The sequence below is a fragment of the Eschrichtius robustus genome, chromosome 18 (assembly GCF_028021215.1).
Source record: "Eschrichtius robustus isolate mEscRob2 chromosome 18, mEscRob2.pri, whole genome shotgun sequence".
Lineage (NCBI taxonomy): Eukaryota > Metazoa > Chordata > Mammalia > Artiodactyla > Eschrichtiidae > Eschrichtius > Eschrichtius robustus.
Window position 1 is genome coordinate 55403931 of NC_090841.1, and position 27291 is coordinate 55431221.

The 27291-nt window shown below is 36.3% G+C and overlaps 1 protein-coding gene across 1 annotated transcript; it reads left to right on the forward strand.

The window, feature by feature from the left end:
• LOC137751871 (adenosine 5'-monophosphoramidase HINT1-like) lies at positions 1 to 25421 on the forward strand. The gene is made up of 4 exons (XM_068526524.1): positions 1 to 50; positions 2080 to 2213; positions 4628 to 4758; positions 24988 to 25421. The coding sequence occupies exons 1-4, from the start codon at positions 1 to 3 to the stop codon at positions 25414 to 25416; spliced, it is 744 nt and encodes a 247-aa protein (XP_068382625.1). The 3' UTR covers positions 25417 to 25421.
• The last annotated feature ends 1870 nt before the right edge of the window (positions 25422 to 27291 follow it).

The window sequence follows — 27291 nt, forward strand, 5'->3', positions numbered from 1 at the left end:
ATGGAGGAGGCACAGATTGGAATGGCGGTTGCCAGGGGCTTGGGGGAGGGGTAAGGGGAGGGAGTAGTCAAAGGGTACAAAGTTTCAGTTATACAAGATGAGGTCTACTGTACAGCATGGTGACTATAGTAAACAACATTGTATACTTGAAAATTTGCTAAGAGGCTAAATCTTACATTAAGTGTTCTTATCACCCCCCCAAAGTGATAATAATAAATAAAGATGGCAGGAGGAAATTTTTGGAGGTAATGGATATGTTTATGACATACACTGTGGTGATGGTTTCACAGGCGTATGTTAATCTCCAAACCAATCAAGCTGTATACATTAAACATGTACAACTTTTTGTATGTCAGTTATACCGCCATAAAGTGAGTAAATGTTTTAAAAATGTAGGAATGATTCCAAACTCAAATCTCTAAGTTTGGAAATAAGTCTTGTTCAGGACAAGCAGAGACCCACCAGGTATTCCTGAGACTCTGCAGGATGCAGGAATGTGTACACAGAACTCACATGTGAGAGCCATTACTTTGAGGGCACAGGTGAGGTCATGCTTCTCCAGATAGGAAAGGCGTCCCCTATGTGTAGATGTTCTCTGCAGCCCTGCAGTCCCTCAGCCATGTCCCATGCCCTTGCCACTCCCTGCTCTGTTATCCTTTGTTGCTCAGGCTTCTGGTCTCAGACCCTCAACAGCTTCAGTTCACAATCTTGGACGTTCCCAATAGAAGATTTGGGTGTGGTGGAGAGGGTTATGGGTAGGGGAGAGGTTTGAGAAGACAAAATTTGAGAATCAGATTTGGCAATGTTCAGGACATACTTGTTTTAGATTTCATTAATCTTATTTATTTACATATGTTTTTATCTCAACACCACTCGTCCTTCCTATAACAATCTCCAGATGACATCCTCTGACAGAGTTGGTGGCCTCTGCAAACACAGCCAAATCGGTAAAATCTGAAGCCACATTATTTATTAATGACCTAATCTTCAAAAAGGCAGTGCAATTCAATAAAGAGGATTTTTGGTGGGGGATGCTATAAATGGGATGCTGAATCAGGTACTGTGACAGGAGACATTTAGTCATTCACAGTGACCATTTTGATTTTTTTAATGCACTCCTTGAATTGAAAAGTAGAAAAAAATGAACTTAATGTAATACATGCTTCAAACTGCTCATATCGGAGTTGGGAACTGTGTTAACATTTAACAACAAGTTCACAAATTGATTGACCTGCTTATGCTATTTCATATGCAGCGTATGTAAAGATCATATAAAATACAACCTTAGATATATGTATGTGTGTGAGGGGGGAATATATATTTTTTTAAAGGGTTAAAGCTGTTCTGAAATCTGCCAAAGTAGAATAGGCTGTTGTCTAAGTTGAGACAACACTAAGTATCAATACTTAATAAAGAGACTCATTCAACTTGTGTAAACAAATATTGGAGCATATTATATATGTGGTTAAGGTTTATGACTTGAAACTAAAGTATAATTTTCTTTTTTTTAATTTAATTGTATTTATTTTTTTATACAGCAGGTCCTTATTAGTCATCAATTTGATACACATCAGTGTATACATGTCAATCCCAATTGCCCAATTCATCACACTACTAAAGTATAATTTTCAATTTTCATCCATGATTTTGAAATGAGGTAGGGTAAACAAGACCAGCTAAATATTCTACTGCATCTATATCTTATAAACATGTAGTCTATATTGAAGACATTATATTTTATACAAAATTATGTTAAAATAAAATATTAATATTCTATTACTACCTAATTTCACATTTATATTTTATCCTTCTACTTCCAGTCTTCAATTCCCCATTCATTAACATTTTGGAGAAAAATAAAGAAAGAATGTATTTGTTCGGATGCATTGCATGTATTACCTGAATAAATTCTCACAGGGACCCTGATAGAAAAGTAATTATCCCTAATTTTTCCATGTGAGAAAACTGAGGCACAAGAAGAAGAAGAAACAGACTTATTCATATTACTAACAAGTTTAAGATTTGGAAGTAGAAAGCAGCTCGACATGACTCTGACAATGGTGATTTTTTTTTTTTTAGACTTGCCACACTCGGCTTGTGGAATCATAGTTCCCAGACCAAAGGATTGAACCCTTGGGCCCACGGCAGTGAAAGCGCCAAGTCCGAACCACTGGACCGCCAGGGAATTCCCAATCGTGACTTTTTTTCTATTGGTACAATTTTATTTTGAAAACCTCTAGTTAAAATTTATTCCCTTGATCTAAAAAAAATCTGATGACTCTCAATTCCACATTCCTAGAAAGTTGCAATTCCTTAGCATGGCATTCAATATTCTCCTCAATCCAGTTCGCTCCATGTTTTTCTACTTAAGTCTCCCAACTTTCCTTCACTTGTTTTATTATCAATTCAGTATGGATCACTTGACATTTGCTTAAAAGGCCCAGTTGTTTTCTTTCTCTTGTTTAATGTCACTCTATTCATTCTTACTTTTCTCTACTTATATTTGTTGAAGTCCTATATATCATCCAAACCTTAGGATAAACGTCACCTCTTCCATGAAGCCTCTTTCCATCTTTCTTAGCCAAGTCCTCATAAACCATCACTTACACCTCTGGTTTGGAACGTGGGCAATCTGACCCTATGCTATAGTTATTTGTGCATCTGTCTTAGCTCCTTTATCAGACTCTTAAAGGGAAGAAACCCTTCTATATATTTTCCACAGTGCCTGGAATAGTTCTTGGTACATTCTAGAGATCAATAATCATCCCTAGAATGAGTGAGTTAAAGTGACAGGCAACTGAAGAGTTAGATTTTATGCTTTATTAAGTGAGGTCCTTTTGTTGTAGATTTTCATAGAACTTTTCAAAACTGATAAAATGAAACTTGCTCACAATAGAATCTCCAAATGTTATCCCCAGGATAGGTTCTGGAATAGTAATATAGAAAACTTTCTTGTAGACCCATGAAAAGCATTCCAAAATGTCAAAGATCCTTGGTTTAAAAACAATGATGATGACATTAATATGGAAAACACATGCGGTAATTAAGGATATATATGTATGTGTGCATGCACTGTGTTAGTTTTTTTTATTGGCTTGATATACCTACTTCAAAGAATAGAATGTATTTGTGACACAGAATGTGAAGATAATTTGTCGGTAACACATGCATTGCTACAAGTTATAACAGTAAAAAAAACATTATAAATTAAAGCACCCATGGGTCATTCAACTCAGCTGGCAATACACCTGAATAAAAAGGGAGAGCTAGACTTAATCTCCAAGCCTGTCATTTATTTCTTTCACACAAAAAGTATGGGACACAGGTGGCCAGAAGTCAAAGATCATACTCTGCCTGAATGCTTCATAAGGCACGGTACAAATGTATGGGACCTGCTGGGTGAAATCACAAAGTCACTAGAATGGGGTACAATTTTAGTGACCCAGGTCAAAGGCCATACTGCTTTTGGTGTTTTACAAATGTTTGACAGATTAAATACCCACCTCCTAGGGATAACAAATAGGCCATGGAGCTAAAAGTATTCATAAGCATTAAAGCTTCATTCAGAATTCTCCTTATGAAGGATGCAGGTCACAAGGATTAGTAATATGGTTACAAAAATTTTTTCCCGTTGCTGAAAAATTGTACTCTGGACAATATCCCTGAGTGTAATTGCAGGTCACCCAATATGAAGACTAGAAAAATAAAAAAGAAAAGAGTAAAAAAAAGCAGCAGTTATACCCAGACATGTCCTTCTCTGAAATGCAGCATTACCTTTTTAGGATTCTTTCATATTTTGCCAAATATTTTTTTTCTTGGATACAGTGTTATATTATCACTAATCTGTGTAAATTATTTTGCTGATATTCAGCACTTTTTATAGTTCACTATCCCTAGAAAGTTGATCTGATACAAGGATATGCTTGACAAATAATCCATGGATGTTATAAGGACAATAATGTATGGCATTGTGTGGAAAAGTGCTTTATACATTTTGTAAAATGCTCTGAAATTAAGGCAGTATTATGATTTAACACAGTATCTCTTTATTCTTACTTGAACTCTTGTGATAGTATGCTCACAAAGTTAGTTTGTGTTGTTATACGCCTCTCCCTCTTTTGCTGTTCTTTTACAATTTGAAAAGAATAATTTAGTTTTCTTGGTGGCTTTATGTAAACCAATGGTTTAAGTTACCGTAAGTCAGAATCACCCAGAGGGATTGTTACAACACAGATTGCTGGGCCCTACCCCAGAATTAAATTTTTTTTTTAATTAAAAAAAATTTTCAGCTTTATTAAGGTATAATTGACAAAAACTGTGTATATGTAAGGTGTATTCATTACCTCACTTAGCTACCTTCTTTTTTTCTCCTTTTCATTCCTCCATCCCCCTCCCTTCTGGCAACCACCTGTTTGTTCTCTGTATCTATGAGTCTGCTTCTATTTGTTTGCTCATTTGTTTTGTTTTCTTTTAGATTCCACAGAACTTTTTATTCAGTAGTGGGGTCCAAGAACTGGCATTTCTAACAGATGCCCCAAAAATGCAGATGCTGCTGGTGCAAAGATCACACTTAGGATCCACTGATCTAAACAACATGCCGTTATAACAACATTGTTTTCTTTAACAGTGACCCTCAGGCGATCTGAAAACTATTTTAAAAGAATTTTTATTAATTCTCCTGAATCCTGCGAAATTTGCTATCAAGATCGTTGTTACTGTTCTTTGATATCCGAGGTAATGCTGATTATGTTTGTGCTGGTAAGACTATGAGTGAAAACTCAAGTCATTCATTTCCTAAATTAAACAATGGTTGTCTGCTTGTACTCTTACAGATTAATTATTGTTTCCAGGATTTTCTACACGTAACTTCTTTTTCATCAGAAGTGGTAAGAGCCACCTCTGCCTCTAATACCTTCATTTTATATTGGTTATTGTCAGCTTTTTTTTCCCCCAGAAGGCAATGCCTTTGTCACATAGATTTTATACCTATTTACAGTAATCCCAGGTTACTCTAGTTTTAACACATAGTATGAAAAGTCTTAGAGAAACAGTGCCAAAATCTTTCATATTCACTTTAGCAGAGGTGAGATGTTTTGAGTCTATTGTCAATATCAGACTTTCAATTCCAGAACTTATTCATGTTGTTCTAGACAAAGAGATTTGCAGAAAGAAGATGGGGACCTAGGGATACAGGATTTGAACAAACCACTTAGCCCTTAGCATCACATCAAAACGCTGCAGTGAGTATTGCTATTGGTTTGCTAGTGTAGAATTTTATCCTTTAATCTCCCTCTAATTATGTAGTTTTCTTTGAGGCGATTTCTCTATTGATTTTTTTTTAGATCAAGAGATAGAGGAACATAAGTAATAGTCTTGGTTCCCATTATTTTCTAACTGATAGTGATTAGTTCTAATTCTAATTCTCAGGATACGTTATTGTCGATGCTAAGTTTTAGTTATTAGCTATTATTTCAATAATCATTTTAATAATTATTCATGCACTGGATACTAATGTGAAACTTCTTTAAGATTTCTATTTATGCACACACGCAAATACCACACACAGGGTTTTCAGTCTTAAAAAAAGAAATAGGAAAGGATTAGTAGCAGGCAAGTAAAGGGATATGGTCAATGTAAAAACACATGCTAATAATACATTGTGGTTCACTTTGCTATTTAACAACCTCTTGGAAACACAGATGTGACATCTGTTTTTAGATTTTCAAACTGATTTTTATTTTTAGCCTAATTATATACATATATTATATATATGCATGTATTATATGTATAAACATATAATGTACACATATATTGTGTGTGTGTGTGTGTGTGTGTGTCCCCAAGGGGTAGAGATAACAGAGACAATACAGAGAAAGCATTATGTAGGGCAGAGGTGTAAGTATGAGAAGTTATAAGAGCAAAACAAACAATGGCAAAAACATTTAGGTTTGTTCTTTTGCTTATTTTCTCCTGAAAATCCGACTAATTCTACAGAAGGATACGCTCACAGGGTATATAGCTTAGTTTCACTTTCCTCCTCTCATTCAGGATCCCATCCAGTCTACCAAAAATTGTAGGAAAAGTCCTGCTATAATTTATAACAGACTGTAAAAGAATCAACTGACATTTCTTTAAAATTAAAAATAATTTTTCCAAAAATCTTTTAACTTCATCTTCACCACTACCAGGACTGCGAATTTATTTATTAATTTCCTCCCGCAAATGATTTCTATTTTAAACTTAGTGTATTGGGAAAGTTCTCTTTCTAAGTGAAGCAATTCAAGACATAAGTGAGCAGAGAGAGGAAAATGGTAGTTATGCACAAAGATGTGTGTGTTGTGTGTGTGTGTGTGTCTGAGTGAGCGTGTGGTGAATCCCTTTGAGAGCAAATCAGGAAAGGATTGCTTGTGAGAGAACCTCAGGCTCATGGTAAGCCCCACCCTGAAAACATACGATTATTTTTTATAAATAATATGTATTGATGTTTACATATTGATGCTTAACTGTAATATGCCCCGTGGTTCATATTATGGTTTATTTCCTTAATGCTTCTTGGGTCTCTTCCTCCATTAGACTATAAAGCCTGATTTCTTTTCTTTGGAAAAATCATCAAATCCAGTATATAGGATCTAGGTAACAAATTTTGACCAACTGAATTATTGTCCCATTTCAATCTAACAATTGTATTCTCTAAAGGGGTTGTAAATAGAGTTTGATATCAGATATCTAGATGCCATCAGCCCCCAAAATAGGTATAAGGAATAATGTTAATAAATGGAACATTTGGCTGTATTCATGCCATGGAATTTCTCTCTTGCTTCACCCACCTCTGGCTTCCAGACATCTAAGCGGATGGAGTACTTTTTCTAAGTTTGAAAGTTAATATTAAAACTGATTTAAAAATACAGTAATGGTTTTCAGGTTAAATATTTCTCAGACAAAGTAGGAAATCATTTTTATCCAACATATGACTCGATACAGTATTTTCTAACAAGGAATTTTCCTTTGAACGAGTAAAAGAGATTGGAATTCGTTGCCTTTCACAAATCAGCTCTCCAAACATGGAATTCTATTTTTCAAAATTAAGCCAAGAAAATAAAATCTACCAAAAAGGAGGCATATTGATTATTGTTGTTCCTATGTAATATTCTGAAATATTGCTCACTGAGGTTTGAATACCTAACTCTGTAGTTACCTTTTCTCTTTTTTTCTATTTTATGGGTTGCAGTGAAAGAACACATGCTTTGAACAGTTGAGAAAAACTAAGGATTACAGTGACACCAAGCAAGGGCCAAGATGTGGGCAAAACTTTGTGCTAACCTGCCCTGCAGTTGCCTATTTCCAGGTGATTTATATCCTAAATGCATTTAAGAAAGCCAGTTCTCTCCTGTTGCTTGTCAGAAAAGCAAGATCTAGTTTATTTCAGGAAGATATGAGTTTATAATACTTATGTTTTTTACCTATAACATAAAGCCAACGATATTGTCTACTTACAAAATATGAAAATAACCTGGAGTTAGATAGATATACCGAAAAAGGAAAGGAATTTGCACTTGAGCTGTAGTGAGACATTCAGGTACAGAAGCAGAAACAAGATCAAAGCGGAGAGAACCTGCCTTTGGTAGAACAGTCGACATCAGCAAATCCCTGGTTTGGGCAGCAGGAAAATTTCTCAGCGAAGTGAAAACACCTTAAATCCTGATTTAATCCTCTACTTTGTTCTTCTCATGTGTTATGGTTCTACAGGTTTGGGTTTCGGTGAGACCTGGTTCCATGTTGGTGATTCCTGTTTTCCTTCTATCCATGCCAGTTCTGATGCAAAATCATCCATTACTTGAAGAAACATAATGGAGACTCCCCTTTGCAACCATAACTTTGGCAGCATTCATTGATTTTGTCACTAGTGGTTGCTGTGAAAAAGGTGTCAGTACTTAAGTTCACGTGGTGGAATATACTAATTGCTTAGTGTACCAATGACAAATCCAGATCTTTAAAAAAATTCTAGATGAATACACTTTAAATTGTGTTCAAATTTAAAGTAAAATAATTACTGACTACAACACTGGATCAGTCCTACGAGTATTCTCCTATGGGTCTACAGGAACTTTTCAGAGCTTGATTGAAATATCTTTTGTTAAAGATGAAATTGTTTACACTGACTGCGATGAGCTGGATTATTGTAAGTGAGCAAAAAATAAACCACAAAGAAAGTAGAAGACCGTTAAGGGGAAGGGGAAGGGGAAAGGGCAAAGTGGAAAGGGGAAAGATTAAAGAGGGTAGTTAGTGCATGGGGCATGTAAACCCAGAGTAGGGTGACTTAAGCCCCGAGAGCGTGGCTGAACCACGCTAACTTCAAGGTCCCATTCTCTTCTGTCTCAGTCTCAGTGCCACAGCTCCTTGATGTAAGTCTATCGAGCTCCTGAGCACAGCAGGGAGGCAACAGTACGAATTCTTCAAGTCAGAAGGGAGTACGGTTCTTGAATTTAGGTTTATTCTTTGAGTCTTTTCATCCAACGAAAGCTGCCTGGCAGAGCAGTTAAGAGTATGGGCTTTGGGCCTCTGCTTGAATGGGTCCACCGGCTCTGCCAGGTAGTGACTGTGTGACTTTCAGACTGTGACTTCAGGTCCATATCAAAAAACCTGTAGCCAGGAAAGGAGCCTGCTTTGTAGAGTTACATAGGGATCAAGAGAGGTAAACATAAATGTAAAGTATCTGATACATAGTAAGCACATAAAGTGGCAACTTACAGTATTAGGAGGGAAAGATATTCTGTCTATCTATCAATCATCTATTATCTATTGATCATTTGTCTACTTTCTACATTGTTACAAAAGGCATTCAATGTGGATAAAGAGATTCTAGCAAAATGTAAAATAGATAGCTAGTGGGAAGCAGCCGCATAGCACAGGGAGATCAGCTCGGCGCTTTGTGACCGCCTGGGGGGGTGGGATGGGGAGGGTGGGAGGGAGGGAGATGCGGGAGGGAGGAGATATGGGAACGTGTGTATATGTGTAGCTGATTCACTTTGTTATAAAGTGGTGAACACACCACTGTGAAGCAATTATACTTCAATAAAGATGTTTAAAAAAAAAAAAAAAAGAGATTCTAGCAAAAGAAAACATGTATGTCTTACTGGGAGTTACCAGGGTCATCAGGAATTTTGGGCAGCCACCTGGATTTGATGTTACCTGTCCTGTACTTTGCCCTAAAACGGGTCTCTGCATGTCTTGCTGTGAAGGCCACTCAGGAATAGGAACGTGTCTTCATGAACTGAGTAAATTACGGTTTCCTCTCCCTGTGTGAAGCCTGTAGTTTTCTCCTCAATGGAGTGGAATATGTTTAATGAGTACCATCACCTGGATCTGTAAGATTGTCTCTTTAGGTCTGCACTCGTCATTATCGTTTTGAGGAGGGCTGATACGGCCTACGATACTAAGGGAGGAAAGTAAAGTCAGAAAATACAAAAGCATCCACATTAAAGTGTAGCTTAAGAAAGATATAAGCCCAATAAACTCTGAAGTTAGTGAGAGGTGGGCAGATGATTCTGGGGATTGTGATGAACTGCAATTCCACTCAGGTGCTGTGCAATTGTTTCTAGGTGGATGACTTTAGATATTGTGAGAGGACATAAAATACTAAAAGAAGAAGCAAAATTTTAAAAGAGCTTTAGGGGTTGTGATGAACTCTGTTATTTTTGAGCGTTTTCCCTTGGTTTGCATATTATTAGCAACCCGAGGTGAATGGATGTGCCTCAGAACCACTAAACACTATAAATCATCATCCGAGGCAGTCGTAACAGTCATTACCAATGCTTGTGTTCCACACTAAAATGTCTTTTTGTGCTTACTCTCTCTTCTTCCTTTGCATTCCACTGATCATCAATCACAGAAGCAGCTTGGCCATTTCTCTCTGTCTTGCCTCAGTGAACTCCGACTTTCCTTGACCGTTAACCCCTAACTGGAATGCACAAGGCCTGGGCGCCTCTGTGGGCCCCGATTCACCTCTCCCAATGAGCCTCCCTTCCTGGCACTGAACTGCAACGCAATATTTTCCATCTGTTGAATGAAGAGCATGACACAGGCAGCTGGATATGGTTTTGGAGCCCAGGGCAAACCAACGATGCACAACTCACTTTTATTCCACAAGCCTGTGGGAGCCCAAAGAGATAAGAGGCCTTTCTGCTAGGCTGAACACAGAGCCTGGCATTCAGAAACAAACACTCCTTCCTGAAATACTCAATATGTTTTTTTATTCAAGCCAGAAACATTGTGGGTTGGAATAATCTAAGGATGAATCTAATCTGAAGTTATCTTGAAACGTGTGAGTAAGCTTCTCGTTCATACACCAGCTGTTTTCTTTCCGTTGAATGTTTACTGGATGGGGGATCAGCCAGTGTTTCTTACGCAGTAGCGGGGAAATTTTGTCTGCTCCAAAAGAAACTACAAGGTCTTTCCAAGGAGTAGAGAGGAAGAATGGTTCATCATGGGTTCAGACAAATTTGGGGGCGGGGGGGCTCTGATAAAATCACATCCTCAAATTAGGAAATACATTTCTTCATAAAGCATTCTAAGAAATGTTTTATACATGACTGCTAGCTCTCCTTATCAGAATATTTGAGACAAAATTGTTAAAATAGCATTGCTAAGGGTATAAAAATAATTTTCCCAAACATTTAAAAATATATTATAGGATTTGTAATAAATGTTGATATATATATACTTTCTTAATTTACACATTTGAGGAGAAAAATGACTTGTTAGGTATTCTTAATAGGATCATTGGCTTTAAAAATCAAAATGCGGAGAAATAATCTTGGTAAAGGGAAAAATGTTATGTAATGATATTTACTTGTTCAAAACATGTCAATTGCTCTTCAAGAATTGAATTATATCCTGGCATGGTTTTCAAGACTCTTCATGACTACACCCAAATTCACTCCAGTCAAACAGTACCGCTTACTCATATTAAAACATCCAAATATTCTGACACTTTTTCCTATGTTCTCTGTGTCTGAAATTCCCTTTTCCATCGATTTTGCATATTAAAATTCAACCTACAGAGGACACTCTTATTAATCTTTCTAAATCTTCCTTATTTCATTAATATCCTTCCCTCTGGAAATAATCACATTTTAACTATTTTGTGCTGTGAATGGCATTCTTTTCTTTTTGACAATTCTGTTTGCAACTACATGACAGCTACATTTTATTGCACCTACACTGCCTTTAGACTCTGCACTAGGTGTAATACATATGTTCCCTCATACTATCTCTACAGCAAGTTTTTGAGGTTAATATTATTATCTTCATTTACAAATAGGAAAACAGAATTCAAAAAAGGCTGAGACACTTGCTCAAGGTCAGCCAATGCTACGTGGTCAAAGTGGAATTTAAACCTGAATGTGCCTGATTAAAAAAGCCTAATTCTTGGGAGGCAGAAGACCTAAGTAGACATTTCTCAGAAGAAGACATACAGATGGCCAACAGGCACATGAAAAGATGCTCAACATAGCTAATTATGAGAGAAATGCAAATCAAAACTACAATGAGGTACCACCTCACACTGGTCAGAATGGCCATCATTAAAAAGTCTACAAATAATAAATGCTGGAGAGGGTGTAGAGAAAAGGGAGCCTGGCTACACTGGGAATGTAAATTGGTGCAGCCACTATGGTGGGAATGTAAATTGGTGCAGCCACTATGAAAAACATTATGGAGTTTCCTTAAAAAACTAAAAATAAGAGTTGCCATATGATTCTGCAATCCCACTCCTTGGCATATATCCAGAGGAATCTATAATTTGAAAAGATACATGCACCCCCAATGTTCACAGCAGCACTATTTACAATAGCCAAGACATGCAAGCAACCTAAATGTTCATCAACTGATGAATGGATAAAGAAGATGTGGTACAAATATACAATGGAATATTATTCAGCCATAAAAGAGAATGAAATAATGCCACTTGCAGCAACATGGATGGACCTAGAGATCATGACGCTAAGTGAAGTAAGTCAGAAAGAGAATGACAAATACCATTATGATATCACTTATATGTGGAACCTAAAATATGGCACAAATGAACTTATTTATGAAACAGAAACAGACTTACATACATAGAAAACAAACTTATGGTTACCAAAGGGGAAAGGGAGGGGGGGAGGGATAAATTAGGAGTTTGGGATCAGCAGATATAAACTACTATATATAAAATAGATAAACAACAAGGCCCTACTGTATAGCACAAGGAACTATATTCAATATCTTGTAATAAACTATAATGGAAAAGAATATGAAAAATAATATATATAACTGAATCACTGTGCAGTACACCAGAAACTAACACAACATTGTAAATCAACTATACTTCAAAAAAATAAATAAAAAAGCCCAATTTTCTTTTTCTCTGTTCTAGTTTTGTGGGCGTTTTTGTGGACATGCACCAACTGCTGGGTCTGATCTTAATCTCTCTAGGTTCCAGTGCATCTCATTTGGTACTGATAACTGCCAATGAATTTTATCAGACTACATCCAATCCAAAAAAACTTGGTCAAGTTTATAGAAAACTGGAATATAAAACTGCCATTGGTTTTGTTTAGATATTTGTCTCAGATTCCACAATTGTTACATATGAAATAATTCCAATATATACACACAAAGTACTCAGCCATGTAAGGTTTATGTGTGCATATATAAGTGTGTGGTATAATCACCCACTGATTTTCAGATAAAAGACAATTTATTCTTTTAATACTTGTCACTCTCTGTTTCTCTCATTTATTTAATTCTTTATGCTAATTTTGGTAGTTAAAAAGAATCTGAATTTTCACCTGTTAAATGACCTTTATTTTGTTAATATTTGGTTAGGAAAAGGCATTTGCTTATTATTTTTTTCTCATCCTTAGAATTTTTCATGAATTGTTTCATAAAATTTAGGTGAGATTTATTTGCAATAAGCATTGAGCCATGTTCCCTGTAAACAAATAAGACCAAGGTCTTTGAGAACCTAAATGTACTAATGAAGAATACTGGGGGAAAATAACTTGCCAACCATAATCTTGGAACCAAAGAAATGTTAAAAAATTTTCTCTATTCAAAGTTTATAACAGAACCTGTTGCCTCCCAGGCCATAAACAGTTATGATTATGGTTACATACTCACTTAATACATTTATTTGTCCTTTTAAAGTTTGATTAACAAAAATGTACCTTTACCAATTTCAGTGTGTGTGTGTGTGTGTGTGTGTGTGTGGGTGTGTAAGAAGGAAAGGTATTGAATTAATTGGTGAAAAATTCACAATATTTTGGTTCTTTTCCACTTTAAAATGTCACCAAATTTACATAGACCATCAAAGTTTAGTATCCTTCCAAGTATAAATTTTGGACAGTGTCACTTGATAATAAAATACTTATGTATAAGATGCAGTCTACCATTAAAAAACCTGTAGTCTATTTTGTGTACATACGTAATTATTGAAAGAGAAAATGTTTCCCCTGGCTCCAATCTTCCTCACTTCCAATCTACCCTTTATTTTCAGTTACAGGAATTTTTCTAAAATACAAATAAGGATATGTAACATATTCTTACTTGAAGTCCTTCACGTACTCCATGACTTTCATGATAAAGTTCAAATTTGTTGGCTTATCCCTCCAAATTGTTTTTGACATGGTTCCTTCTTACATCTCTAGCCTTAACATCATCTTAAATACCTTAAATATCAAGACATAGATCTTTTTATTTCCTGAAGTAACCATATTACTTTGGAGAATCTGGAGACAATGAAGGAAGTGATGTTTAAAAAGACTCTTGAAGAAGAGATGGACATTGATAAGTAGAGGAAAAGGGGTGCAAGCGTGCTGGGTGTGAGGTGTCATAGGCTAGGGCAAAGGATGCAAGCAGAAGAGGCATGGGTTGCCAGGAGCCGGGGAAGAGTTTATAATGAGAGTAAATGGGACTGTGAACTAGAATCTGGATGAAGGATGGGGGTTGCTATTTTTTAACTCATGGATGGTTCCTAGATCTTTAGAGTTGGAAAGTGTCTCAGAAATTGAAGAGAGGAGATGACGAAGAAGGAGAAAGGAAAAGAAGAAGAAAAAAGTAAGCTTAGTCCTCTAATAGAACTCATCTTTACAATTTTATTCTACATTAACTACATTTCAGCAAAATTATTTTTCTGTTAATAATAAAACCAGCTAACTTTATTACACTTGGTTACCAGGTTATATCCTGAAACACATACAAATCATTTCACATTCAACATTGTGAAACCATCATCATTTCACATGTAATACTAAACAGTTAATAAATGGAGTCCTAGGTATTTGTACCCTTAATTTTTATGGTTAAAGCATGGATTACAGCAACTGAAGATCACAAACCTGTACTCTTAGTTTTAATTGCTGAACAGTGATTCAGGTCATGGCTTTCTTTTCTTTACCAGTAATTATTTAGTACTGTTGATAGGACATAGTGGAAATGAATACTGTTTAAAAACGTAGTTATGTATTTCTTTCCCAAATGTCATCTTAACATTACATAAAGCCTTAAACTTCCCGTATACATTTACAAAGAGCTTTGAGAGGAACAGGAGAAGGAAAAGCTGATTTTCATTACTCTTTGAAGTTGAGACTAAAAACAAAAGATAAGAGTAGGAAATTACTTATATCCGAGCCAGCTTCCTATCGTCATTAATGAAGTTATCTTTATCTCCCTGAGTTGTTTATTGTTCTGATTTAATATAAAAAGTTGATGTTTCTTAAAGACACTGTTTTCTTTTGAGGTTAGTATAAAGAAGATAATAAACTGTCCATAAATCACAATAATGAACATATAAATCTACTGTGCACTTTTTATTATGCTTCAGAATTTTATACTCCTCATGTATTGATCATGAACTACATGTTTACATTTAAATTCTTTTTCTAGGCTTTGAAATTAAATTAAGATTATAAAAGAAGATAATTTACTGTTTTTAATTTGAAGTGAATCTATTTTATACATTTTTATTGATTTATTAAATACAACAATTACCTAAAAATCTATTTTAGTGGTATTTATTGAAAAGCATAATTTTTATTATTCAACTTCATTATTTAGATTGTATTTACAAAATACGTCCCTGTAAAATGTAAATTAAGTGTGCCTGCATGAAGAAAAAAGGGTAGCTTTCTCTCCTGTTTTTATTTACATCCTTCAAGGTAGTTGGGCTTATGCAGAATCTCCATAGCTGCTTGCTATTTTTCATTGTGCCTTTTAGAGCCACTACACAGCCAAAATGACTATATCCACACTTTGACTGGATGCTACATTTCTTCCTTCTAATACAGCAGGCTCAGTTTCATTCATTGGATTGGGAAGAAAATAACAGAGTGTACAAATGACAACATATTGTTCCCATAAATTTAAAAGATTGCTATCATCTATCCTATAATCCAGCCAAAATAATACCTCATCAGGAAGAGCTTTCAAACTATCTTGTCATATATCATGTGCTTTTTAGGCTCTGTTCTTTTTTATAGTATAAATTTGTATACTTTACAACATTTCTGAAAATCAGGTGCAGAGTATCCGAACCTTGTTTCCAAATTTTGTGTTCCATCTGCCATTTTATTTCTCATTTAAGATACATCCAATGTCTCCAGTGAAATGGCATGGAAAGCCCAGAGGCCTCTTGATCAACTCCTTGTTAAGGAGTTTAAGCAGAACACGTCTCCCGTGGTAGAGTGCACTAAAAAGACATTTTCACCCTGAAATTAGGAATTTGTATTTAATATATTTCTCACAGTGCCTGTAGAGTATAAATATACGGTTATCCCTTCTGTTTTAGTACTTCATTATAATTTGTGACATGCTATAACTAGTTACAGGAAAAGTATCATTCTTTAGAGGAAATTTTCCTTGGAATTGTAGAAATTAAACATAGGAAGCATTTAACTTTTTGTATCTTCATTTTGTAATAATATATGCATACAATGCAGTCAATAATCCAAGTAGTTAATATTATGTTTTAAAAAGAGCAGTTCGTATATAGCATTGAAGTCTTAAAACACAGAGGGTGACTCCTTCAACTTATGCAAAGAGTTTGGTTGTATTTTCGAAGTACTACCCTCATAAATCTAACCAGAAGAGTTATTGTTGCATACTGGATTATCAACTAACAAATGAAAGAATAAAAAGCAAGATAAAAGCAGATTTCTTAAGTCAGTCATCCATGTGTTTAGTGCTATGCTAACTACTTTAAGAAACATAAAAATTTGCAATCTCGTTGAAGGGTCAAGTTTTATGCAGAGCAAATAGGCAGAGAATAATACCTGATAGTAAATCATCAGACTAAACTCTGCGTAACGGGTTGCCAGTTGTAAAAATTTTGTGGAAAGAAGATGATGAAAAGTGATATTTAGGAAGATTAAACAGTTATCTAAGATTTCTTAGTAAATGAGTACTAGAGTTAAGTCAAATGTTATCAAGTCCTTTCATTTTCAGTCTTAGCACTATGCCAAATTGCTTTTTTTTTTAAAAAGAATATAAATTCAAACAGCAGTGTGCATATTGTGGAGTATTCTGATACTGCAAAGGATGGGAATGGTGTGTTTTTATGCCTAATTAATTTTCTGGGTAAGACATAAATAAGCTTAATTCCTGTTCATTTACATATTCTCCTTTGAGAGTCATCCAAGGTAACAAATGGACTATAATTCTTTCCATGTTTTTGGTATTACTGGTCTTAGGGAAACAAAATGATTTTTATTACTTCTCAATCAGATTCTATATAATATATACTTATACTTTGTGAAGTATCATGTTCTCTGTCTTTGAAAAAGTCTTTCATGTCTTCTTCCATCTCTTTCATTTTCACTTGAAGACTACAGCCTTTGTTTTTTAATTGTTTATGCACGTATTTCTCTTAAGGCATAGCTAGGATAGGACTAATGATTAGAACATAGCCTATTATTACTGAGCATTTACTATGTACGTCGCATGTAAGCACCTCAACTTCTCCCTCTCAACACTGCAAAGCTATGACAACATACTTTCAAGAGCTACAAGGACAGAAAGTCTTGCATTAGCAAGAATCAGACTCAACTAGCCTCTGTGACCATTTATACCAGTACTTAGATATGCTTCTTTCCCACAGAAGAGATACACATGAAGTTGCGGTAGGTCCCTGAGGCCAAAGCAAAGTTCAGAGATCTGTTCAGATACATTTCTTTCTCTTTCTTGGGTCAGGGGTGAAGCAGGACCAGGAGGTAGCATGCCACATCAGACAACCAAAGCCAGATGCCGGCAAGAATTTTGTACTTGTCTATAGGCAGAGCAGGTATTCTGCTGTTACCTGGCTTTTGAGACAGCACTGATTATTGGAAAGGAATTATACTGTATTTTATTTCTGCCTCTGAAAAGGGCTAGCAGCTATCTCATATTAGGTCATTAACTCTTTGTGCTTTAGTTTCTTTACTTGTTGACTAGAGATAAGAACAGTTGCTTGTAAAGGGCATCAAAAGAAATGCACAGATGTGAAGACAAGTGTGAAGATAGGATATTAAGCTACTACCATAGGTTTTGAAACTTTGGCTCAATAGTTTTATTACTATTTTTGTTTATATTAGATATATGTCCAGAATCAACAATATGTTAGAGGCATGAGTTAACATTCCCTAATCCATTGAGCTTGAAGTCTTCTGCAGGGTAATATCTTATCTTGCTGCCAAAGGGAGTGTCTGAAAACATAAAACTGATCGTGTCAGTTCCATGTTGCAAATCCTTTAATAGCTCCCTTTAGTATGAAACTCCAAACTCCCACTCAGGATGTGTGAGATTCTTCTCAAATTGGACCCTAACTATAATTATAATTTAACTTTTTACCACACTTCCAGGTACACGTTGAGTTCTACACACACTGAACTATTGGAAGCTCCTAACTGAATACACTTATTTCTTCATTTACATTTCTGAATCCCTAGAGGTCAGAGACCATGGTGTCACCATCTTGTTTTCTTCAGCAGCCCTCCAAGTAATGCCTGGCTGCAGACGACTTTGAGACCTTGTAGGTTCAATGAGCTCATAACTTGCATCGTGCTTAGAACTCACAAGGTAGCACTACGTACCTCATCTTAGTTAATTCTCACAACAACACTCTGAGTTGGGAGTGCAGGAATTATCATATGCTCCAGGAAACTGAGGTTGCAGGAGAGTAACTCACTCACCTGAGATCTCAAAGCTGGTGAGTGATATAACCAAGATTCTACCACCCACCCTTTCACTAATCACTTTATTAAACCTTATTGTGTTAGTAACATGCATATATGATACAGTAAATACATATGATATACTTATATGTGTGTGTGTGTGTATATATATATATATTTTTTTTTTTTCTTTCATTCTGTTGGTTTGTTTCTTTGGAGAATCCTGACTCATACAGGGCTCGCCATATTCTCTTTTCCTCCCGAGTAATTCCCCTCCTAGCTCTTTCCCTGCAGTTCCCATGGAGGGAGTATAAATGTAAGAACTGATAATGTAGTGGGATTTTATTACAGCTGGGCAAGGTCTGGAAAAACTTCCCCCTCAATTCAGATCTCCTATTTGTCTCATCAATCAATTCAGATCTAGGATGTTCTGTACAGCTGGTATCGTTTTCCTAGGCCTGCCGTAACCAAGTACCACAAATTGGATAGTTTAAAACTACAGAAATTTATTGCCTCACAGTTTTAGAAGCTAGAAGTATGAAACCAAGGTGTTGTTAGCACCATGCTCCCCCTCAGACCTGCAGGGGAATCCTCCCTGCATCTTCCCAGCTTCCGGTTGTGGCCTACAGTTTCTGGCATTCCTTGGTTTGTAGCTGCATAACCTCATTCTCGGCTTCTGTTATCACACGACATACTCCATGTGAGTCTGTCCTTACATGACCATCTTCTTATAATATCACCAGTCATACTGGATTAGAGGACCAGCCTACTCCAGAATAACCTCATTTTAACTTAATTAATTATATCTTCAATGACCCTATTTCTAAATAAGGTGATATTCTGAGGGGCTGGGGGTTAGAATTTCAATATATTTGCGGGGGGGGGAACCACAATTCAACTTATAAAACTGAGTAAATTTGTGGATCAACTGGCAGCAGTCTAACTTGCCAGAACAGAAATAGAGAGAAAATGAGTACTACCTGACCAGGGACCATGGTCATACCTGGTCTACCAGACTCTGCCTAGGTCTACCACGTTAGTTAATTATTTGGAACCAGGAAAGGCAGAAGGATCTCCTGAGCATGGGATTGGAAAGGAAAAAAAAAAGTTCTCAGTCTTTAAGATGAAGATACTGTAGATAGTATATATCCTGGCCCAGTGACTATCTCCCCAGACAATCAGACTATCCATTCACATTTAAAGGATTGAAATAGTGAAGAGAAGAAGAACAAAGCTAATAGAAACCTGAGGAGAATGCATGAAGGGCTTTCAAATATGAGGGGAAAGATTCCGTCTGTTCACTACTATTTTTCCAGTTCCTGGCACATAGTAGCCATTACATAAATATTTGTTAAACAGATGAATCTGTAACCACCATTTTGTCTACTAGATTCAGTCTTAATCTATAGCTTAGGCCACTCTTCTCTCAAATGGATAACTTCACATGGATTTCCCACACAGAACCACTCTAATTTGTACTTCTTCTTTTTGTTTGTTATTTGCATGAATGGTATCACTATCAGCCATATACCAAAGTGGGGCAATATATTTTTTATTCTAGCTCTTTCCTTGCTCTCCACCCAGTAATAGCAAGGTGACTAGTTTGGGTTGGTATTTCTCACTTAGGACCCAGTACTCTGAAGGAAACACATTATATGTCATGGGTGTACTAATTCTTGAGTGATTTAGTAACATTCAATAGGAAGATTATTAAGCAGTGCTGGAGGGGAGGGGAACTTATTGTATACTACTGAGAACTGAGAGATTTACCAGGTTTTATTCCATTTATAATATAGTGGTTAAAGGTTCCATTTACAGAGTTAAATGTATCAGGGTTGAAATCCCAGTAATTCCACTTACTTGATGAGTAATCTTGAGCAAGTAACTGAACTTTTCTATCTATTCCACTTCCTTATCCTGTGCAAGGAGGGTAATCACAGTAAAAAACAAATACGCATTGTGTGTCTATTCTGTGCAGGCACTTTGTTAAATTCTGCAGAGAGAGAGAACAGGGAACAAGAAAACACAGTTCCTACTAAACTAATTTTCAGTTCCTGTGAGGATTAAATGAGAACTAATTTAAAGTGTCAGCAAAGTACCAGGCACATAATAAGATGTCTATAAATATTATTCTTATAAATGTTATTTCTACTGCATATGTCTATGACATCAAGATCTTGGTGTCATTGTCATTCACTTATTTAGTTCCTTCTGGGGACTGTTACATATAGACTCCCTGAAGTAGGATGGAAATACTACATTTATTCAAATAAAACAAAATCACGGCTTACTGTAAGACTCCACTTAATGACTCAGTGTAAAGCTAAATGCTCTCTGTATGAAATTTATTTGTTCAATTAACCCTACAAAAATTACTTGGCACCTTGTATTCATCCGTTATTCATGTATTCATCTACCCTTTCTGCAGACGAGTGTCTGCCACCTGCTATGTGCCAGGACCCTTGCTAGATGCTAGGAAACAAAGTCTGAATCCCTTCCCTCAGGGAATTCTCTATCTAGTGAAATAGTGTCTTAGTCAGCTTGGGCTATCATAACAAAATACCATCGACTGGGTGACTTAAACAGCAGACGTTTATTTTCTGGAGGATAAAAGTTCAAGATCAGGGTGCTAGCATGGTTTACTTCTGGTGAGAGCGCTCTTCCTGGCTTGTAAATGGCCACCTTCTTACTGTGTCCTTACACGGCCTTTTCTCAATGCACACGGTGTGGGGTGGGGAGAGGGAGAGAGAAAAGGAGATCCTCTTCCCTTCCTCTTCTTATAGAGTCACCAATCCCATCATGAGCGACCCATACTCATGAACTAATCTAAATATAATTATGTCCCAAAGACCCCATCTCCAAGTACCATCACACTGGGGGCTAGGACTTCAACATATAAATTGGGGGGGGGGGGACACAAACATCTAGTCCATAACAAATAGAGATACAAGGGAACCAATAATTAAGACATAGGAGGTCACCTCCAAAAGGGGGTTGCTGAGATGGAGATATCAAACATGGCCCACACCTTCTAGAGGCTTGTTTGAGATGAAGTTAAAGCGAAAGACACATAAAGTATCAGGGGGGATTTTTTTTAGGATGAGGGAGATTTTATTATATTTAAAAACTTCAGAGAAGGAGAGCAAGAGTAGGTTGCAGTTGTAGCAGTGATGGGAGAAAAGTGATGAAGCCAAATAATGCAGCAGATGGGAAAGTGTAAGATGAATTACACAGGTGAACAGCTTAGTTTTAAACAAGAAAAAGGATAACTCCTTCTCTAAGACTGTAAAAGAAAACATACACAGAAGTGTAGATACATTTGTAAGGTTGGGGTGGAAGTTTGAAATAGTTCAAATCTTGATCATCTATGTTTTCTCCAAGACAATTTTCTTTGAATAGAGTAGAGAAAGGTATTTGAATAGGAGACTTGTGGGAAAATTTTAACATTTGAAATAACTTTTGAGGAAGTAGGAAAGAAAACTGCTTAAAGTAAATAAAAGATTATTGAGAAGCATTAAATCCCCAGGTGAGTTGACAACCATACATTTACTGTCAGACAAATCTATTTACTTGGGAGAATTTCTCAAGAAGTACTAAGGAGCTGTGGCATTATAGTAGTAAACTTCTAAGATTAGTAGGCTAATAAATAAATATGTACATTTATGATTTTTGTTGTTTTTGTGGTTAACATAAATTAGAAATCCAATTTTTTTTTTTTTTCATTTGCTTCTTCTCTAACCACTTAAAATCCATTCATCCACTTGGAGGTTCTCAAAGGAACATCATTTTTAACACGCCAGGGGCTCTTTCAGTTATTGTTCAACTGATATCCATCATCACTGTGTACACCACCTCTTGGAGAACTCTCACATCTAGATCTCTTCCCTATTCTTGCTTCAGTCTTCTATTGAGAATATGCTAATGAAAAATATTGATCAATATGTTATGAATGTAAAATAAGATAAGCAAAGGTCCTTTTGCTCAGTGAAACCTCTACCAGCTGGCATTGTGATAAATAAAATTCTATCATTAGATCTGTAGCTTTAGTCCTTTCTTAGGATTCAAATACAGAAGGAAATGATTACAGGTAAATGTTAATAGGTATCTGTACTGGTTTTTGTTCATTTACTTGTTTGTTTTTACATCTTTTCCCAAGAGCATATGTTTACAATGAAGAAAGGAAGAGAGCATGATACACCAGAGCAAAGCACCCATGTGTGTGTTGGGAATTGGGAGTAAGTACAAAAGTGAATGAGAGCAGAGCAAGTGAACGGGAGGCCCCATGACGTTGCTTCCGTTGTAACTGCCAAAGCCGTATTCAGCCGCTTCTGACAGCTACCTCTCCTCTATTCTCTAGACGAGGGCTGCTCAGATAAAGGAAAAAATTAAATTCGAGGTTTGAGGAAAATCAATTATAGGTTTTGTTTGGAGTCTAAGTTTGTTTAAAGAAAAGTTGAAGCTCGTGAGCGTAAATGAAGGTGGTGGCAGTATTAGAATAAAAGGGTGTGAATGCCGTCAGAGCATTTTTAGGCGTTGGGAAATACAGTTCAAGCAGCTTAGGAAGGTGCTAAAATTTGGAGACAAATTTGGAAATCATTCACATCGAAATGATCTCTGTTGTTCAGGTGATGGATTCATGTATTATTTACTCCTGGAATGGGAGGAATGCTAAAAATCAAAATGCACTTTAACACTGTGACTGAGAACTCAGGTCTCGGACTCTGATAGCTTGCTGCCAAATTACTGCTCCAGTAATTTCTGTGTCATTTTGGACAGGACACTCAAAATATCTTAGGCTCAGCAGGAACACTGGTAACATGGAGATAAAAATTATTTCAGAGCTTCAGTTGAGGATTAAGTGGGATAATGGATGTAAAGGGGTGAGCAGATGCCTGACATTTACTATGTCCTCAACAAGTGTTACTTCATATTATTATGAATGTTATCATTATTAGCTTATGTACAAAAATTGGCAGGCTTGCCTTTTCACCAGTTGTTGGTTTCTTAAACAACTATCAGTCACAGTCTTCTCCACTGTATACACAGAATACTTGATAAAAAATAAGGGGGCTATTTAACGATTTAAAAAAAAAAATCAGGAAAAAGCACCTGGTGAACGTTAGTATATTCACAGTCTACAGGAAATTCAATTCAATGAAGAAAGGAAATCCAGCATCAGTCTGGAACAACTGTCAGTCTCCAAAATTGATTTTTCTGAGTGTGGAGTGATAATCTTTTACCCGAGTTTCTTAGAGCGAAAGCTTTACAAGGGGGCTGTCTGATAGTTAAGCCCGTTTTAAAAGATATTTCTGTAAACACGCTAAAGTGCTTCCTGTCTCAGACTAGTTCTTGCTGAATGACAGGGCACTGTTCAGCGTGATGCCTGGAGCTGAAAATGCAGGAAGCTATAGCTCGTTCTTAATGAATAAATCCTGTGTGTTCCTCCTGTCACTTCTGCTAACGCTTTTGTAGAAGCCAAGGCTGGTGCTGCGGTAAACTATCAATAATTAGGACCAAGCGGGTCGGCTATTTTAGTATCCTGAAATAGCAGAAACATCTGTTCCTGTATATATTTCTTTTAAAGCACTGAAGTACAACTTGGAAAAAATTAGTTCCTAGAACGTATCATGTTTTTTCAACCAGTGTTTTCTCATGTGAGGAAATAAAACATCCATAAAACAAACTATTTTTGAATAAAATAAAGATAACCCTGTCGTGAGAGGCATTTAATTCTTAAATTATTTATTAACATTGGTTTGAAGGTCTTATATTTCAAACTTTATTAGCTGCCATAACAATCTTGGCAATGTATCTACAATATTAGTAGGAAAAAAAAGGAGAAATGAGCTGGGAACAAAAGAAAAGTAAAAGGGGAAAAAATGTAAGTGCTTTATCTTTTCCGAAAGAATCTAAACTAACCACTCCATTTTGGAAGGGAAATAGGTTATTATTAAGGAATGTACAAATCAAACACATGCTTAGAGGTTTACATTCATTTTATATAAATCTAGGTGAATTTTATACACATTCATTTTATAGAAGCAGTTATAGGCCCCCTTTAAAGACAGAGATGGAAAACAGTAACTAAACATTTGTCCTCTCATTTTAAAATAATTTTTAATGCTTACTCTTATTCTATTCAAAGTCATAAGTTTAGCCAGTGTTTGCTTTAATTCTTAATTGCACCGAAAACTTTTTCTTCACTTAGCAAGTGTCTGCACATTTTGGGAAATTTTGGCTTTAATACAGATTTTTTTTCATACAAAAACTTTCATTAAATAGACGTAACTGTGAAGCAAGCACTACACTTTTTATGAGCATACTTGAACCAATAATCATGTGATTCCTATCCTAAGGAAACTTTCTTATTAAACTAGATAAGACAGTTAGGAGAATTCATTTTTACAATAAAGTGTGGTAATAGCTAGGTTAAAGGCATTTACAGGATACGAGGTGAGCACAGAACAGAGGCAGTTAAATCATGTATTAAAGTAAAATTAGAATAGCTCAGATAGGAGAGTAACAGGATATTAAACTAGAGTGTTAGGCACAGTCTTGATCACAGATGGCCTTGGGAGTTAAATGAAAGCACTTGAATTTTGACTAGAAAGCCGAAGGAGGCAGTAAAGAATTTTAATTGGAAGTAACGTGTGATCAGATAAGCACTTTTAGAAAGGTTACTCCCACTTGGGGGTAGAGGGTAGACATGAGAATGATGAGGTTGGAGGTTGGAGGCCAGTTAGCACGTTGTTGTTCTAGGTAAATAATAAAGTATGTCCCCTTCCCCACTGCCGGCCCTCAGCCCGCTCCCCGGCTCCTCCCTCCTCCCGACCTTGAGGCCGTGAAGGTGAAGGTAGATGAGATCGCTAAGGCTCAGGCCGTCTGGCCCGGTGGCGACACGATCTTCAGGAAGATGCTTCGCAAGGAAATCCCAGCCAAAATTATTTATGAGGATGACCAGTGTCTTGCTTTCCATGACATTTCCCCTCAAGCCCCAACACATTTTCTGGTGATACCCAAGAGACATATATCCCAGATTTCTGCAGCAGAAGATGACGATGAAAGTCGTCTTGGATATTTAATGATTGTTGGCAAGAAATGTGCTGCTGATCTGGACCTGAAGAAGGGGTATCGAATGGTGGTGAATGAAGGTTCAGATGGGGGACAGTCTGTCTATCATGTTCATCTCCATGTTCTTGGAGGTTGGCAGATGAATTGGCCTCCTGGTTAAGCATGTTGTAGGGATAATTTTCCCTTCTCTATGCAGTGATCAGGCCTGCAAGTTCCAATATGCAAAACAATACCTATTTTTGCCTGTGTATGGAGAGATTGCAGAAATAATTTTAAAAACCCATATATAATAAAAGACATTGTTGCATGGTTTGAAAAAAAATAACGTATGGATTTCTGGGTTAATGTGGTGGTTTATAATGAGAGCAGACTTGTATAGAAGTTGACTATATATTTGAGAGATCCTTAAAGTATAAACTCATAACTGCTTGGTAATGTGGGTGGTGAGGAAGAAGGAGAAGATATGAATAAACCCTGTATTTCCCAAATTAATTCTTCCTTAAGAATAGAGAGAAACGTCATTGACAAGAATTATTGAATATTTTCTGTATGCCATAGGTGGGATTGTAAATAATATTCAATATTTAAATATGTATGTATTCATGTGGCTTTGAGCGCAAAAATTAAGAACAGTGTTCTAGATGCCTGTGACTGCTATAACAAACTACCACAAACTTAGTAACTTAAAACCATAGAAAGTTATTATCTTAACAATTCTGGAGTCCAAAATTCTAAAATCAGTACCGTTGGACTGAAATCAAGGTATTGGCGGGGCCATGCTCCCTCTGGAGGATCCAGGTAAGGGTCTGTTCATTGCCTCTTCCAGTTTCTTGTGGCTGCTGTCATTTCTTGGCTTGTGGCCACCTCATTCCAATCTTTAAAGCCACCATCTTCTCATCTCTCTCTGTTCTACTTTCACATCACCTTCTTCTTTTGTCTGTGAAATATCATCTTGCCTCTCTCTTATAAGGACACTTGTGATTGCATTTAGGACCCACCCAATAATCCACAATAATATCCCCATCTCAAATCCATAAGATCCCAGGGATTAGGACCTAATATCTCTGGGGGTTGTTATTCAGCCTACTAAAATTCCTACTGATATAAGTCAAAACAGTAAAATGCAAAGATTAGCTATATTCCTCTGTTTCAAACAACAAATAACAATTGATAAACTTTGAAAAGAGAGAGACTAACTTTTGTGAAATATTGTATGACTCCATTTGTATGAGGTCCCTAGAGTAGGCAAATTCATAGAGACACAAAGTAGAATAGATGTTATTGGGGGCTGGGGAAGGGATATGGAGAGTTATAGTTGAGTTATAGTTTAATGGGTACAGAGCTTCTGTTTGGGAAGATGAAAAAGTTCTGGAAATAAACAGTGAAGATGGTTGTACAACATTTTGAATGTACTTAATCATACTGAATTATATACTTAAAATGGTTAAAATGGTAAATATTATGGTATTTATATTTTACCACAATTTGTAAAAAGTCAGTAGAAAAAAATGTGCTCTGCCTTATAAAAAGCTTCTGACCCAAGAAGGTCAGAGGTCACAGGTACAAACTTGTGATTAGGAGTGACTTAATTCTCCCACTGCCCCCTTGACTGAACCTGTAGTGTCACCAACATTACCCTAAATGCATGTTTTGAGAGTTGCTTCCGGGCAAGAAGCCCTGGGGGCCGGGTGGAGGTGGCTGCATAACTTCAAGACAAAAAAATGAGCAGAAACAAAAAATAAAACAAAGTAAGATAAAAAAGAACAAAAATTCTTTACCACTCCTAATGAGGTGCAAAACAAGTTTCAACAACACGTGAAAAAATATGACCATAAGGAAACTGTCAATCAGTTGGACGAATTTAAAAATGTAGAACAAACTGGGTGGTGGGGGAAGGTTTAAAATAAATATGTTCAGAGGATTTATACTTCTGACCTTGAGGTAGTAATGGGTGCTGGATTTACATCTTCTCTTTTAAGAATAAGAGAAGAGATAAAAAATATGACACTCTGGTTTCCAGACACTGGATAATAAA

Bases quoted from the DNA above. Each gene is read 5' to 3' on its own strand.
- LOC137751871 (XM_068526524.1), top strand. From the start codon at position 1: ATGGAGGAGGCACAGATTGGAATGGCGGTTGCCAGGGGCTTGGGGGAG. The intron at 51-2,079 runs GTAAGGGGAGGG...TTTTTTTTTTAG, and splicing joins GCCAGGGGCTTGGGGGAGGG to ACTTGCCACACTCGGCTTGT. The intron at 2,214-4,627 runs GTACAATTTTAT...TTTCTTTAACAG, and splicing joins TCGTGACTTTTTTTCTATTG to TGACCCTCAGGCGATCTGAA.